We start from the raw sequence: 16,972 nt of genomic DNA, 5'->3' as shown, positions 1-16,972 counted from the left end.
GAAAACAGAGGGGAAATGAGCTATACCTCAAGGAAAACATTGAGATGTCACAAAGATGCTTGGCCTCCTTCTCCTCTTCTTGATCTACTCTTCTTTCTCCTCAAAAACTTCAAGAACACACCCAAAACACTTCAATCTCACAAGGAAAAGGTTAAAAACGATGTTGGGAGCTCTGAGGGTGAATGGGGGCGAGCTTGGGGCGGAAATGAGGGTTTAAATAGGGTGCAAACCCTTTAAATTTAGGGTTTCATCAAACAGCGGTGACTCGCTGAGTCCAGAATATGGACTCGCCGAGTCACCAACTTAAACGTACCCCCGGACCGCATCCCTACTCGGCGAGTCAGACCTACAACTCGCCAAGTCCAAGGCTAAAATGACAAATACTTAGATAAATTTTACGTACCAGGAACCAGGTGCTACAATTATAGTTTATTAAGTTAAATCGGCCCACTGCAACGACAGTGTCTCCGAGGATGATCATCTTCTCCAGCAATCCATCAGCGACATGTGATTTTTTTATTTTACAACAACAACGAATAAGTAAAAAAAAAACATGGAGTAGAAATCTAAAACCTAAATCGAATGATATCAGAACCTAAATTGGTTACTAAAATCAAAGGTAACCCAAACAAAATGGAAATAAAATCTGAAAACAAAATCTCGGGTTCCCAAACCAATTACACTTAAATCACCATGTCGAGATTCAAATCCAAACCAATCAAAGAACAATAAATACAATTTTTAAAAAGGAATATATATTTTTGGATACTCCTATCCAAACCATATCCTTGTTTACGTGTTTCCACCACTTAATCGTTTCAAAGATGATGATGAATTCAAATCAGTCAGACCTATCAACCTGCATCTCTTTACCTATACCCCTAAATCCATAGAAGCCAAATTTATGTGACAATCTCAGTGACAATATCAATGACGATCCTTGATTACATAGCACATGTCAGCAAGAAAACTGATCCCTCCATTAAAATCGTGTCCACACAACAAATCATCCATGATACATGAGTGGTGGTTACCCCAAGAATTTATTTTACATGTCAATAATTCGGAGGAAGAGGGAGGTGGTGCGGGAGATCCACAATTTCCATGTTTATATTTTTGATTTTCAACAATTTTGGTGCTTTCTACCCTCAACTATAGTTCCTTCCAGCATATTCCTTAAGGTGCATCTGGTTTCAAGAAGGTTTGTAGACTAAAGTTCGACTTTTCTTTCGTATTTTTGACACGACTCCTCACTTTCGGCAACATGACGAGAGGTGAGAGAATGAAATGATGGAAGAGGTTGTGGATTAGGCATTCCTTGTGAGACAAAGAGACAATGGAAGAAGTTGTGGCGATGGAGATGGAGTTGGAGAGGATGGAGAAGGCTACGATCATGGAGGCATAATATGTAGTGGTGATGGTAACAAAAGCGGGTTGTGGTTATTCGTGGTGATAGGGGCGGGGTGTTTGTGTGTAGCCAGTGATACGAAGGAATACATTATCAGGGCCTTGATTGATTTTACAATATTTTAAAAAAAAGGTGCCTACAATTAAATAAATATAGATATAGAAGGAAAAGTATGACATACAGAAGTTCCTTGTTAAATAAACATTTTTGAAATAACAAAAGTTATTTTATTAAAACCTCTGGGATGTCATTCATTTATATCCAAACATATGTTACAACATAAATAAAAAGGTCCTGAAATAATTAATGTAGGCTTATCCTTTATTCCACTCATCATCTTACCTAGGCAATTTCAACTTTGGATCCACTACCTATGATACAATAAAATGAGTGGGTCAGGTTTGGGAAACCTGGTGAGATACATATGTTTTTCATGTCTGTAACATTTTAATGATAAAATATCATTCCTACAAGACATATATCAGGTGTAAATATATAACCTGTCCTAAGACCATCTCCCCAATTCAACCGACCCTTATAGATCCTAATTTGACAATCAAATGGAAGAATGACCTTACGAATGAACTGTCTAAGAAGTTGGTTGACTACACCTGCTAGGGGAGTCCTTGGCTAGTGTAAGTCGTATAAGGCAACCAATGTTCAAAGATTTTGATGAATATGGCTTTCCATTTCATTTACGTCCATGGGTTATAAATCAATGCAATCAATATAATTCAGAAGACCGCCTAGAACAGCCAAGTGTTGGTCATGTACTCTAGTCAATGATACAAATATATCGTCCGGTTGTCTGATTAGGACCCACCATTTCTGGTCTTCCCAAGACGGGGAGGATTACACTCCGATCTGGTCCTACACTTTAACCCAACTATGAGACCTAATCAATGTCAAGCCTATTCAACACTAAGAAATCTTTTATAAGTCTTATCCCTTATCTAAGGCAAGACTTATATCTAAAAGCAATTGATTTCTACAATAATTCGTTATCCAAATGTTATTATCTTATCTTTACAAATAACACATAACACAGATAATACAAGCAAAATTTATTATATAGATATTTTTAAGTTGAGATTATGTTCTTGATAACAACTATGCACTCACCTGACAAAGTGTCTGGTGATTGGTGAATCGGGCAGAGCATCGCCTTACACCTTTTTCGAAAGACCTAGATATACATAACACTACGTCTTAGTCTGGTTTCATATTATGTGGAATTATTTTCTTAAGAGTTTAGATTTCTCAACAATTCCAAAGTCTATTTCAAGATCAAACAAGTAAGAATTAGCCAGGTAGGACAGTCAGGAGGCATGATCATTTTGATATATAGTCTTTCAAAAATCCAACAACCAAGCCAGCATGACCATTATAGATACCTCTCCTATAGTACATCAATCAACATGACAACTTGTAATCATTAATAAATCTTAATTACAAAAATCCAACAACCAAGCCGACTAATTTTGACTTTACTTTATTTACACAGGCTTAGCCTATTAAATCCCGTATAAAATGCATAACTCTCACATCATGCGTCCGTTTCAATGGTTTTTATATCATTGGAATCCTAACAACATAATCTTCAACTCTTGTTTATATTGTTTTGGCTAACAATATACCAATCTAAAATTCGATATTGATGCACACACTGCTGCACAAATTTTAGAAAAATCATAACTTCCTCTACTGAAGTCAGATTTTGACGACACCTATACTCATGAATTCACTTTTACGACATCCATGAATTCCGTTTAGACTTCCTAAGCTAAAAAGCAATCTAAACAAGATTCACTTTTTTCGTTATTTGTAGCTGTGTCGGTTCTAATGCAAGACCTTGGTGCTTCCTATCTTATTCGTTGTAAGTCGAATTGAGGCATTCTAGATATGTATGTGATACTAATTACAAATACTATATCTTGGCTGAGATCATTTTCCCTATGTTATCTTTTAATTTTGACATGTATTTTAAATAATCTTATTTATTTTGTTGTATAATAAACACATAAGCACAAAATATATGAATAATCCTGTCTTATTCATTCACAAAATGACTACATGATTTGACCACAAATGTTACATGTTTGATTACTAAGCCTAACTGGAAACACGGGATTTACAAAATGGGACCAAAACTAAAATTGTTTGAAACCACAAGGATGCAACCTGTCAACTTGTCGAACATTGGAATAAACATGCGATTCTGATCAAACCGTAAGGAACATTTCTATAATTTACTATAAATTTTGTAACATTTTTTTTTCTTTTACTCATTTATAATTAATAATATTATAATATTAAAAAACACCAATCCCACCCCTCCATCTCTTCCCTATCAAACTTCAATAGCCATTATAATAATTATAATAATTGCCTTGAAAGATTTGTAAAATTTGATTATGATTACGGCATCCCTTTTCATAATCTGAATTATGAGAACTTGGCAAATAGAAATAGAAATATTATAGCAAAAGACTGGTCTGGTATCATGTCTTTTTGAAGGATGTCCCATATGCTTCGGATATAGGATCGATTGCATGTGCTATAATATTTATCTGTTCTAAATGTTTTCCGAATGCCCAGAGCATTAAGAGGGAAAAGTACTGAAACTAGATATGACTAATTTGATTAAGCAATTGTCGAGGAAAATCTAAGGTTTACCAATGATTGGTTGCTCAAGGATAGTTGAAAGTATAGTGTTAAATTTTGGAAGGACCATATTGACATATTATGAAAAGCGACAACTCTTGTTCAGGAGTAATAGTCAAAAAGGGAATATGGAAATGCTCCCATAGGTGGAAGTTATTCATTAAATCTATGTAAGATTAGGAAACTTAATCCAAGAAGAATGTTCAAAGCAATGAACATTGAATATGAGACTTCGTTTCCATGGAGTTGATCTCCATTGGAATACTCTGTAATGTCTGTTGACAAGTCTTTGTGACTTTGTGCATAATCATTAGAAGAGGACCAATGCATATAAGTTTAGAATCTAATAGATTTAGGTAAATGGCAGGAATTTGGAATTCTTGCATTTGTGATAAGGATTTGGGATTGTGAAATGAGTATCATTGGAATTATGTTCAATCGATCTATTTCACAGAGTAAAGATCATAGACAAACTTAGTATGCATACTTGGTGTATGGCATAACTAATGTTTGGAAAAACATAGTGTGAATACTTGGATTATCCCATGACTAGTGTTTAGAAAAAAACCATAGTGTACATGCTTAGAGCATGGGACAACTATTGTTTTAATTCAAGTATAAAGTTGATAGTTTGAAACAGTATGCAATGAATAATGTGTAATCAATATGGTGATAAATAAAAGATGTATTATTTATATTCATAAGTTCTGAGACCATATTTGATTCGATTATTCTTGTGTTTCACTTTGCATGTTTTGACTTCCATAATAACTCAGTCATTCTTCCCGAATGGCTAAGTTATTCAAACCAACGACAGTCGGTCATATGTTGGAAGTAGATATGAATCAAGATTATCATGAAGTTGGATTGTAGATGTCCACGGTATGGGACATAGCAAGAGTTGCTGCAACATTCATAAGTGCTCATAAGTTCTGAGTATTAGATTCAACCCACGCTCACTGGTATCAATTCATGGAATTTATCTCGAGTGATCATGAGACGGTAATATCATATAAGTCTTCAAACCAAGAGATATGACTTGTTGCCTATGAGTTGGTTATACATTGATTGTACGAAAATGCATTGGTAACTCGATGTTATAAAACGTCTCTTTGTGTATGATTTAACAAGTAGTAGAACAAGCATATGAGTCGATGTTTATCTGTTCCTTCTTGCATTAGAAACGATATCTGGGCCCCTCGATGATTTTTGTTGACCCATGTACCGGGCCCGGTCAGAACTAAGTTGATGTGCTCAATTAAGTTCTATGTCAAACAAATCAGAAATCGGAAAATAAACTGTTGGACAATAAGTAAGACATTGTTCCATGTATTTGTTTGGTTGATATCTAGAATAGAGGATTATATGATCACTTATCTTAAATGGCGTATCATCATCATCTCAGTTCCACGAGACCTTGAAAGAGCTATGATTGTGGATCGGTTCCTAAAGTTATTCCTGTAGATATAATTATTAGACTTATCCAAGTGGGAGACTGTTGGATTAGGTGTCTAAGTTCATAACTATTTCTGGGATGTACTTGACCCGATTGGCATGGTCCATTCGGGTTGCATGGCATTGCAACACTTGGATAGACTAAATGAGAGAAATGACACTTAAGGATAGTTAATATATTATAAGTTCTAATATATTAATAATATTATTTAATTAGTATTAATCAAATAATTAATTTGGAATTAATTAAGTGATCAAAAAGAGACTAATTAAATATATGGGGTTGATTGTGTAAATAATCTATTCTTATATAGTGGGCTAATGATCCATGATTTGTATGGATTGGGTTAAAACCCATAAGAAGATCCATGGATAGTCCATGGAGGTTACAAACCCATGGATCATGGAATATGAAAATCCATGACAATTAGGGTTTACATGATGTAACCCTACTTGTGTCATAACTATATAAGAAGCCCCAAGGCAAGAAAAATCACCGACTAAGTGATTAATAAGGGGGAAATCCAATTTTGAGGTTAAGTGTACTTCTCTCAAGGTTATTCCAAGTGTTGTACTGTTGTGTGAGACATTTGAGGAATCATACTTGAGGTGCTAGGCTCACAAGGTTCTCAAGGAATCCAAACTACAACAAGGTATTTTCTTCTTCTAGTAGTTATGTTTTAAAGTTCCCCATTATATGTTAGATAGTTGAAGAGCCTTGGAAAAACAAATTTACACGTATCTTAGTCAAACATAGATCCAAGGTTTCTAGGCTTTCATGTATACCTTAGGAGTGTTAGAATGCTCTAAACCCTTCAAATATACATCGCCAGAGTGGTGAAATTTAAGGGGGTGGGGATATCTTGACATCAAGAAATTCATGTGTCAGATTTCTAAAAGGAAGAGCCAAGATGTCATCATATGTATCCTCAAATCTATTAACATCCACCTTCTTGGCAAGTGTGAGACTTATGGGTTTTTAAAAGTTGTCATAGTGTCTTTACAAGGTAGAAATAGAGAGTTAAATTGTAAGAATAACCATATTTGAAACTAAAGTGTTTGGGAAACTACAAATGATATAGACAACATGGTGGATACCCTCAAGGTGGACCTTAAAGTGTTCTACACCGCTCTTTTGGACTAACAATCAAGTAAGGCCCAGGCTTGATAACTCGATAACCGGTGGGATAACATGAAGCTCTTATACACATTTCCTTACTTTTCGTATTGGAATCTGATATGAGTTTTAGCATCTAACAAAAGGCTTGTCTTAAGTGGTATGAAGGTCAATATTTAGTGGAACTGGAGCCAATAGCCTTCTAGTAGAAGACATATATTCTATTTGGAAGCTCTAACAGATTTACATGTGTAGATTGTTGGAACCAGGCTTTGTGAACAACTCTACAACAGAAAGACGTGTGTAACAACAAAAGTAAACAATACTTTGGTGTGTCATCTGCTGGAAGGAGAACATAAATGAAAAAAAAAACAAGTATCCTATAAGTAAACGTATTTATAGATATCTAACTAAATAGATATACCTATAAAGTAGGTACACATCCTATAAGTAAACGTGGGTATACATGATCTCGATAATATCCGATCCATTCTTATGCATATCGGTCGAAGATATGACCCATTCTCTTTTATTTAGCTCAATCTTCGAGCATTAAGATTATACTCAACAATCACCCCCCTAATATTGATGCTCTTGACCTTGCTTCTCTTGCTTAGAGTTGTTACTATCTCATGCCTTTTTTAATGCCAACATGTGATCAACCTTACTGATTGATCCCCCTTCCTGCTTGCTTCATCTTGCTGCCTGCTTTCTTTCTTTCATTTTTATGTTTGTTGAAGGCTAAATGTTGTGATTTTACTACTACTTTCTACATACTTCTGGTTTGCTACTTGCTACAAACTTCTTGCTTGCTATCTTGTTTTTCTTGTGATCACTAAGACATGATTAACCTTGCTACTTGCTTTTCTTTCTTGCAACCGGCCCTGTCCTACTTCTAATCACTTGTTGCTTGCTTTAAGAGCACAAAGTTCATATATCTTGCTCTTGCCAAACTTTCTATTTTCTTACTTGATTCGAACTCTCTTGTTTGCTTACTTCAAATCTTATTGCTTGGTAGTTAAATCGCTATTCAAACCACCTAGGTTTAGTCTTGTCATCTTGCATTAATCTTGTTGCGTTTAGTTTCTTGCTTTCTAACACACAACATACTTCTACTGCTTCTTTCTTTTTTCTTTTTTTTTCCTTTCTGTCTTTTTTCTTTCTAATTTGATGATATTCAGTCGGTCTTCATGCTTGCTACTTGCTTTCTTCCTCTTCACTTGATTACATAGAGTTCGATCTTCTCTTTCTTTCTATGAACCAGGTGTGAACCTGGGTGCTCTGATACTGTCACAACTAGGAATTTGAAGCCTTGTAAGCATTGAAGAAAGATAACAAATGTAAACCAACAATGGGAAAGCATGTAAGATGCTTATTCATTAACAACAAAATCTCAATCGAACACATCATACATGCACTGCAAATAGCCAACAAGCAATTGGAAACCCTAAAAAAATCCTTGTTTGAGTCCATTTTTGGACTAGGATTTCCTTATTGGGCCCAATGGACCAATAAGCTTCCAATTGGACTATCTTGGGCTTAGAACTCTTGAATGGGCTCTAATTGGACCCACTTTTATTTATTTTAACATTTTGGGCCATATTGGGCCTAGAATGAAATAAAATACCTTAATGGACCTCATTGGACCATAACTAACCTAATTAGCCCTAATGGGCCATAAAATCATTTCTTGATTTATTTTGGGCCAATAGTTATCTAAATTATCTATGATTTGGACTTAGGCATTTAAGGGCCCAATTCTGTCCTTTTCTCTCTCCAAATCTGGGCCCAAGCCCAAATGAAAGGAGGAGTTGACTTCTCATGGCCACCTTATTTTTACATAATGGTCTTCCATGCAACTTATCCTATGTCTCCATGCACACATCACCTCAAGACCTCTCTCTTCTCCTCTCTCTTTCTCTCGGCCGAAACAACACCAACACACACACTTCACTCAAAAATCTCTCAAAGAAACTCTCTCCATTCCTTTACAAAATTTTCGAGATATAGGGAGCTTTTAAGGAAATTATCCCACAAATTCTTCATCTAAGGTAAGATCATGCTTGGATCTATGATCTAGATTCTTTGTTTTATCAAAAATCTCTTCCTAACCCATGCAAAATCATGATCACTCTCTTAGAAACCCTCTAAGGTCGAAATCAACAAAGGAGGGCTTGTTAGGGCCGAAAGTAACATCAAACTCCTCCTAACATTCTTCATAACCAAAATCACAACTCAAGGTGAGTTTCATACCCCTTCCTTTTTGGTTTTAAGAGTTTTATGGGGGAGAATACAAGAAAATGTGTAGATCTATGTGTAACTGTATGCTATGTGTGATTTGATGCATGTATGTGTGTGTTATCATGTGTTTTGGGATGAATATGTTATCAAAAAGTGTGTAAAAACCGATATCTAAGACATGAGAAAGGAAATAAACATAACATAAGCTATTATACACTAATCAAGTCAAGAAAAATAGTTTATAAGGTTAGGATGAACATACTTGAACATGAGACCTATTTTTGGGCCTAAATTGTCAAAAATGCAAACTTGGGGTAAAAATCAACAAGTCACGGTTTCTGGAAGGTTAAAAGGGGCCAAAACAGTTTCCATAAATATTTTCCCGATTTTTAGAAATTTCTAAGGACTTAAAATGTAAATTTTTAACCTAATTGGCTAATTTTGGGCTTTTCGGCCCAATAAGCCTCAAAATGCGAAAATTTTACAAGTTGAAGGGCTGGAAATGAAATTTTCTGTAAAACAGGGAGTAATTAGCATAATAGAATGTTTATAAGGTTCAAAAATGCTTTTCATTATCAAAAAGGACTAAAAATGCAAACTTTTTAGATTTAGGGTCAAAACTGTAAAAGTTGTGAAAAATGGATCCTTAACCGAGAATCACTATTCTAGAGGGGCTGAAGCTGTCAACTAAATAAACTTTGGGTTAAAATCATGTTGTCATCAAATAAATTGTACAAAAGTGTCAAGAAAAGTGTTTTAAGGACTAAAAATGAAATTCTTTTATATAAAGGACTAAAAGTGTTATTTTTATAAATGGAAGAGTAATGAAAAGGGTCAAACTTTACTTACAAACAAGTTAAATCAAGATATAAGATCCGCAACTACCGACGAAATGGAAAACAAATACACTCTCAATAACACATATAGTTACAAAACGAATTGATTCGGTCTCGAATCAATAACAACACAAAATCGTTAAACCAAAGTAATTCGTTAATCACGCGATAATTACAATGAGTCAATATACAAACTTTGGGCTTGAAAGTTTCAAATCATGCTTGTTGGGCCTTGCTAGCCCATCAACATGATCTTTGGGCCCAAAGGGATTATGCTTACGTGATATTGGGCCTTCTATGATCCAATTCCACGTAAAAGGACTTTCAATAGCTCTAATGTGTTATTGGGCCCTAATGGCCCATTAGTACTGCTAGTGAGGTCGAGAAGTCAAATGCGAGTTGGATCAAGTGTCTTTCGCATTCCTGATAGCCTTGAATAACTCCTGGAAATAAAGGGGGCTTCGTACCCTCCTTTTTCCTCAGTTGTTGGGCTTATGAGAAATCAAGTAAACAGATTCATGGTGTTAATCAGGAGAAATCAGGGTGGTTGGATTAAGTGAGTAGTACGGACGATGCCTTAAGGATCGGTCGTAATCTGTAGTTATAAACTATTCATTTCTTTAAATGCGTGATTGTAATGACTTACAAACCCTAATTAATCCAATGTCACCTGGGTAATCAAAACATTCGTCGTATCGGTATAACAATAAACAAGTCATGTAATTTACGTATTGGGGAAAACATCGGGTTTTCCCAGGAAGTTCAACATTGTCACTTGTGTGACGTATACAAAGTTCAACCATTAAACATGCTATGAAAATCAACAAAAATATTTACGGATCTTCACACTTTTTATAAACAAACAATTTTTTTTTTCAGAAAATATCGGATTTTCTAGGATTTTCAAACTTCACCAAATCATTTTTACATAACATTACTTATGAACTCACCAACATTTCATATGTTGATGTTTTCCCAAATAACTTGTATTCTCAGATAACAGGTAAGCCGAAGAATAAATATCAAGAAATGTCATGGTGTTTTGCTTAAATTATCTGTCAGTAGTTTATGTTATGGATTTGTAATGTCTAAAACAATGTATTGAATGTAAACAATATCAATTGTAATATTCCAATGCATGGTGATGAATTATGTTATGATTCATGTATATTCATTGTGATGATATTCAATTTGAGTCACAAGAGCCCTCGGACGTTTCCGTCGTCCGGTTTGGGGGTGTGACAAATACCAAGGGTTGGAGCCAACCTCTATGAACAACTCTACTACAGAAAGAAGATTATAACAAACAAAGTAAAACAATACTTTGGTGTGTGATCTGCTCAAAAACGGAAATTACACTCTCAAAAACAAATGACAACCTATCATATTTATAGATCAGGGGCGGTTCAACCAATTTACAGGCTCTAAGCAAACAATTAGCAAACAAATAAACTGGGGTCCTTTAAGTAAGCAAAAAATTTTGAACTTGAGAGCTTTAGTTTTATAAACCAGTTCTTTTACCACCAACCCAAACTTCAACTTGTCTTTGTATCCTAAGAAATACGTATACATACATATATAACACAATAAACTTTAAAATTAGGGGCCTTAATGTCTTACTTAGTTTTGCAAATGATAAAGTCGGCCCTGGTATAGACTAACTAAATAGATGTACATATAAAGTAGGTACACATGCTACAAGTAAATGTGGGTATACATGATTTCCATAATAGCCAGACCATTCTCATACATATCGGTCAAAGCTATGACCCATTGTCTTTTATTAAGCTCAATATTCTAGCATTAAGATTATACCCAACATAGATTCACCTAACCAAGATAAGGACCATTCTCATGCATATCGTTCAAAGCTATGACCCATTGTCTTTTATTCAGCTCAATCTTCTAGCATTAAGATTATACCCAACATAGATTCACCTCAACCAAGATAAGGATCATTGAATTTGAAGGAGGGTATTGAAGACATTAACTGCTATATGGGAATGTCTTTACGGATGGCAGTTGACAAAGAATTTCCGAGTTCTGGTGATCATAGTTGTACGTAGTTGGTTAAAGTTGGTCCTAGGAAAACACAACATTAACCTCTGGAAGACATGGCTTAAACGGCTGCTAGCTCGACTAAATGTCATGAGAATGGGCATTCTTATCCCTTCCTCTATGCGTCTCTTACACAACATGAAAGAATGGTACTAGCTCTAGCTACACCTATGTCAAATAGTTTATAAAAAAAACTAACATGTAATCTAATTTAAAAGTTTTGATGAACTATTTTATGTATATTATCAAACATTAAATTACAATGCACTTAAATAGCTTACGCAATGATAAGTTTCTTAACATAGGAAAATTCTTCAAGATATTGTAATTTACAACATTAAATTAAACAACCAATTAATAATTTAAGAAATATGTAGAAGTTTCCTGTATATAAACCCATATTTTTCTGCGATGGGATATTCAACAAATATCTTTTTTTTCTTTCTTTTTTTTTTTAAACATCCGAGGAAACAGCATCTGAAAATGAAAGATTTGATGTTTTTTCAATTGAAATTTCACGATCTTCATATCAACCTTTCTTCCCCATTCTGTCTGCATACCTCTTGTATGGATCATGCATCCTCTGCACATTACTCATCGCACCAAACACTCCATAAGCATCACTTTCATCATACCGACCACCACCCTTTGCATCACTGTCATAATCTTCATCACTAGCTTGATCCATACTCACAAGATCATCACCATACTTGACACTCTTCAACCTCAACTGCATAACTTTCCCTTTAGGTTCATTCCCTTTAAGCAGCTCGACAACTTCTTTCATATTAGGCCTCCTCTCTGGTTCACTTTGCACACAAAGTGCCGCAGCATTTATGAACTGTTTCAACTGTTCCTCGTCAAAATTGCCTCTCAGTTTTGGGTCAGCTAGCTCGCGAAAACGACCTTTTTCAATGTAAGGTTCAGCCCATTCGGTTATGGTTCGTTTGACACCTCCAGGGAGCTTCTCAATGGGTTTTCTTCCTGTAACAAGTTCAAGGAGAAGAATGCCAAAACTGTAGACATCGCAGCTTTCTGAGACCTTTCCCCACATGGCGTATTCAGGAGCTAGGTAACCTAGAGTTCCCTTGACCCTTGTGGTCATGTGACTAACACCATCTGGGATTAGCTTGGCGAACCCAAAATCAGCTACTAGTGGATCAAAGTTCGAGTCTAGGAGGACGTTACTAGCCTTTATGTCTCTGTGGATTATGTGGGGTGTTACTTCATGGTGCAAGTACCTATAAAAACAAAAATAGCGTCTTCAAATAATTTCTGATTAAGAGTATCCATTTTGCTTAAAACACAATTTAATGATTCGTTTGAAAGAATTGTAAAGAATTAGTGTTCTTAAGTTTCATTTATCTAAAAAGAATTATAGTATTCCTTATTAATTTTTATCTTCTTAAAAAAAGTTGAACACGACTAAAATTGAAGCTTTGTAAAATTCGATAATATTATTTAGGGATAATGATTTAAAATGTAATATAATTTTTGATTTGCAGATATTCGGTTATTGAGTTTTTTTTCGTCAACATTTGACATTTCCACTTGTTTAACTCTACATATTCCGTTTTTATAGCCGACTATTCTATGTAAGCCGGTAAAATGATTTAATAAGTTAATATGTTTTTCATTTTGTACATATTTAGTTTTTAATATTTTTTAGCAAATTTGGTCATTAATATTGTTTTGTACACATTCAGTATATAAGATCGGTTTCTTTAAGTTTTTTCACGGTATCCTAAATGGAACAATCATTAATGATGTGTTCGGGGTTGTTGATGCTTTTAGCCACCGTGTCTTCGACTGCTTGATTGTTTAGGTCTTGTATTCTGAACGCCATATATCCTTCATACAATCTTGGATTTTAATGATTTTATATACATACGTTCGTATTTAAGTATACTACAACTTTTATTTAGATTACTTCCGTTAAAAAGTACTATATTTTTACTTATGATCTTTTATATACATATGTTCTTTATAAATGTATGTATGAATATTTTTTTTATAAAATTGTAAGTAAAAATATATTACTTTTTTACGGGAGTAATATATACAAAAGTTGTAGTAGACTCAAATACAAATGTGTGGATATAAGGATCCTTAAAATCCAAGATCGTATGAAGAATTTACGATATTTAAAACACAATACCTAAGTCAAACCACAAAACCTAAGCAAACAAACAACCAGGGTTACGGGGCCCATAAATATCAACAGTTACGAACACATCATTAATGATTGTCTCAAGTAAGATATCATGAGAAAAAAAAACATAAAAAAACCGATCGTAAGTGTTGAATGTGTACAAACACAATAATTACTTATTTTGTAACAAAAAAAAATATTAATGATTAAATGTGTACAAAGTGAGAAATATATTATCCTATTAAATCATTTTTTTCTGCTTACATAGAATAATCAATCATATAAACTGAATGTGTACAGTTGAACAAGTTGAACGACAATTGTTGACGAAAAAAACCCATCGACCAAATATGTATTAATCGAAAAATATATTACATTTTTAAGTCATTATCCTTATTATTTATTATTATATTTATGATAAACCTATTTACGTTCAACATTTTTCATTTTATACTACAACTTCAAATCTTATGTGTGTAACGAAATTGTGTTGTCTTCGGATGGTGAACACTTAAATCTTATGTGTGTAACGAAACTAATTCGTTCAATGGTTTTAGAATAATAAGGAACACTAACCTTGTAAGGGTTCCTTATAATTTATCATTTGGTCAGCACCTACCACTCTTAGACACACATCGTAGTATCATTTAATAAAAGATTAGTTGTGAGACTTATCTATTACATGAATTAGATTAAAAAAATTAAATATAAAGATGTAAATATCTGAGAATTTAAATTTTTATTAAATTAAGAAAAATAATGAATTTTTATAATAGAAATATTTGTTATCTTTTGAATTTAAACCAATAATTTAAATAAATAAATAAGTGACCTATAATTTTGAAAATTTAAAATAAAAAAGTAAATCAATTAATGACATTGATATCAATTTATTATTACATTTATTGTAATTATTATATTAAAATATTATATAAAATTTAAAAAGATAAATAAACTTATAAACTGATATGTGGTAAAAAAATTTATTCAAAATAAACCCAAAATAACATTTGAAAAATTAAATAAGAATCAAACAAATGGAAAAAATATTTTTATATATTAAAATAGATAAGTTCATAATTCCATTTTGATTCTTAATAATATTTCTTCCGTTGTTTTAAACATACACTAATATAATATAAAATATATGTAAGAATGGTGGATGAATCCTTATTGATTTATAAAAACAAATAACTTTTTTTATAACCAAACCGTATATATTTATGTACTCAAATAAAATAGTTTGACTTTCGACAAGTTTTCCTTTTTTTTCTTGATCCCATTTTCAGTACAACGGCCGGCAACACGAACAGCTAGGCAGCTAATATTTTAATATGGCGAAACATACAATAATCTACTCAAAAATAGAAATGCCATTTCTTAACTTAGAGTAATATCTTGAATTCTTTAAAGAAAATAATTAGGGGAAAACGACTATGGCATGCAGATCCTCTTAATAAGTAAATGACAAAATTTAATCATTTCTCAAGTTCTCAAAAAACGTCACTTGCTAAACTACTAACCATTTTCATATATAAATGGTGAGACTTTCGCTAATTTATTGATGTATCTCTAACAAATCACAAGGCAGTAGAATAGTCGGACTCGGATTATATATTATTCAGTTATGCAAAAGTTGGAAAACGAATGAAAAAAGTGTATTTATGGAAACTTACAATAGTCCCTCAGCTGAGCCAATAGCAACTTTCATTCTCTTTTTCCAATCAAGTTGAACTTCATTAGCAAATTGGCCATGGAGGTGAGATAACAAACTAAGATTCGGCATGTAATCATAGACTATAAGTCGTTGTTCAGCCGAAGCGCAATAACCCCTCAGTCCCAACAGATTCTTGTGACGTACCCTTCCAAGAACTTCCACTTCCACTGCGAATTCCATCTCAGCCTTTGAATTCATCGATTTCAATTGCTTCACTGCGATCTGCATGATAAAGACAGTTAAGCAATTGATGAAAATATATGTAGAACGATTTCAATATTCATGATCATGCATGACTCGAGCTATATATATGCGTATATCGGGAGTGCATGCATGAATCACAGGATGATATCTTCAAGAAAACACAAGAAGAAAAAAACTGACCTGAAGACCATCGGACGTTTTTCCCCAGTAAACGCTTCCAAAACCTCCTTCTCCAAGCTTGTTATCTTCACTGAAACCATTGGTGGCTGATTGCAACTCCTTGAAGGTAAAGATCCGCCATGGAGAATGGCCATCTCTTGACAGAACCCTAAAAGAAAAAAAAGGAAAAAAATAAAATACGCCATTAATTTTTATAAGATTTGAAATAAGAATCCGTAATAAAGTTTTGCATACCCTTCATCAACCTTGTCTGACTCACAACAGCTGCAGGCGGAACCCATAATGTGGGTATTGGTTTTCGAAGAATATCGCTTTTGCAAATTTGAAAAACAAAGTTTTGCTTTTTAAGCAGAATTAGATGACATTTGTTTCATATAATATGTAATACTGCCGACGTTGGCCGGCTCAGCTTCCGTCTCAAGTATAAACTCGTTTAATCAAATATGTGAAAGTAGTGCTTCAACTAAAGACACTTGCAATGATTTATTTAAATGTTTAATCTAAGGGCCTCTCCGACTTATTATGGTATTCTAATGCTGAAAATCGATAAACAGCAGGTTATCCGGATGTTTTTTTTACTATACACAGTAGTATTGTTGTGCAATAAAAAATTTGAAGAGTCAAAATATATTATTTTGAAAAGGACAAAACAAATTATTTTCTAATAAACAAATTTTCTTAATTAATTTTTTTTTGTTATTATTTTGTTCTAAGTCCTCCGTTTCCGCAACTAATCACCACAACCAATGAGAGAATGAGTCTCTCTCTCTCTCTCTCTCTCTCTCTCTCTCTCTCTCTCTCTCTCTCCCCCCCCCCCCCCTCGTGCCAATAAGAGAACAGGTCTCTCTAAGTCTCATTGGCGGAGCTTATATAGGGCCAGGGGGTTGTCCACTCCTTTCGCACGTGTATCCTTATCTCCCGCCTCCCGCCTCCCTTTGCC

At 33.9% G+C, this 16,972-nt stretch overlaps 1 protein-coding gene across 1 annotated transcript; it reads right to left on the bottom strand.

Moving 5' to 3' along the window:
* Positions 1–12,232: 12,232 nt before the first annotated feature.
* LOC145005922 (PTI1-like tyrosine-protein kinase At3g15890) lies at positions 12,233–16,330 on the bottom strand. The gene is made up of 4 exons (XM_078965029.1): positions 16,267–16,330; positions 16,033–16,180; positions 15,608–15,870; positions 12,233–13,020 (listed from the first exon to the last, which is right to left on the bottom strand). The coding sequence occupies exons 1-4, from the start codon at positions 16,311–16,313 to the stop codon at positions 12,309–12,311; spliced, it is 1,170 nt and encodes a 389-aa protein (XP_078821155.1). The 5' UTR covers positions 16,314–16,330; the 3' UTR covers positions 12,233–12,308.
* Positions 16,331–16,972: the final 642 nt, after the last annotated feature.

This window comes from Lactuca saligna, chromosome 7, assembly GCF_052625555.1.
Source record: "Lactuca saligna cultivar CGN05327 chromosome 7, ASM5262555v1, whole genome shotgun sequence".
Lineage (NCBI taxonomy): Eukaryota > Viridiplantae > Streptophyta > Magnoliopsida > Asterales > Asteraceae > Lactuca > Lactuca saligna.
This window is presented reverse-complemented; position numbering and strand designations above follow the sequence as displayed.

What these genes read in the sequence shown, in the direction of transcription:
- LOC145005922 (XM_078965029.1), bottom strand. Translation starts at nt 16,313, where the DNA reads ATGGGTTCCGCCTGCAGCTGTTGTGAGTCAGACAAGGTTGATGAAGG. An exon ending in AAACGTCCGATGGTCTTCAG is followed by an intron (nt 15,871 to 16,032) that starts GTCAGTTTTTTT and finishes TTTATCATGCAG; the next exon opens with ATCGCAGTGAAGCAATTGAA. An exon ending in GGCTCAGCTGAGGGACTATT is followed by an intron (nt 13,021 to 15,607) that starts GTAAGTTTCCAT and finishes TTGTTTTTATAG; the next exon opens with GTACTTGCACCATGAAGTAA.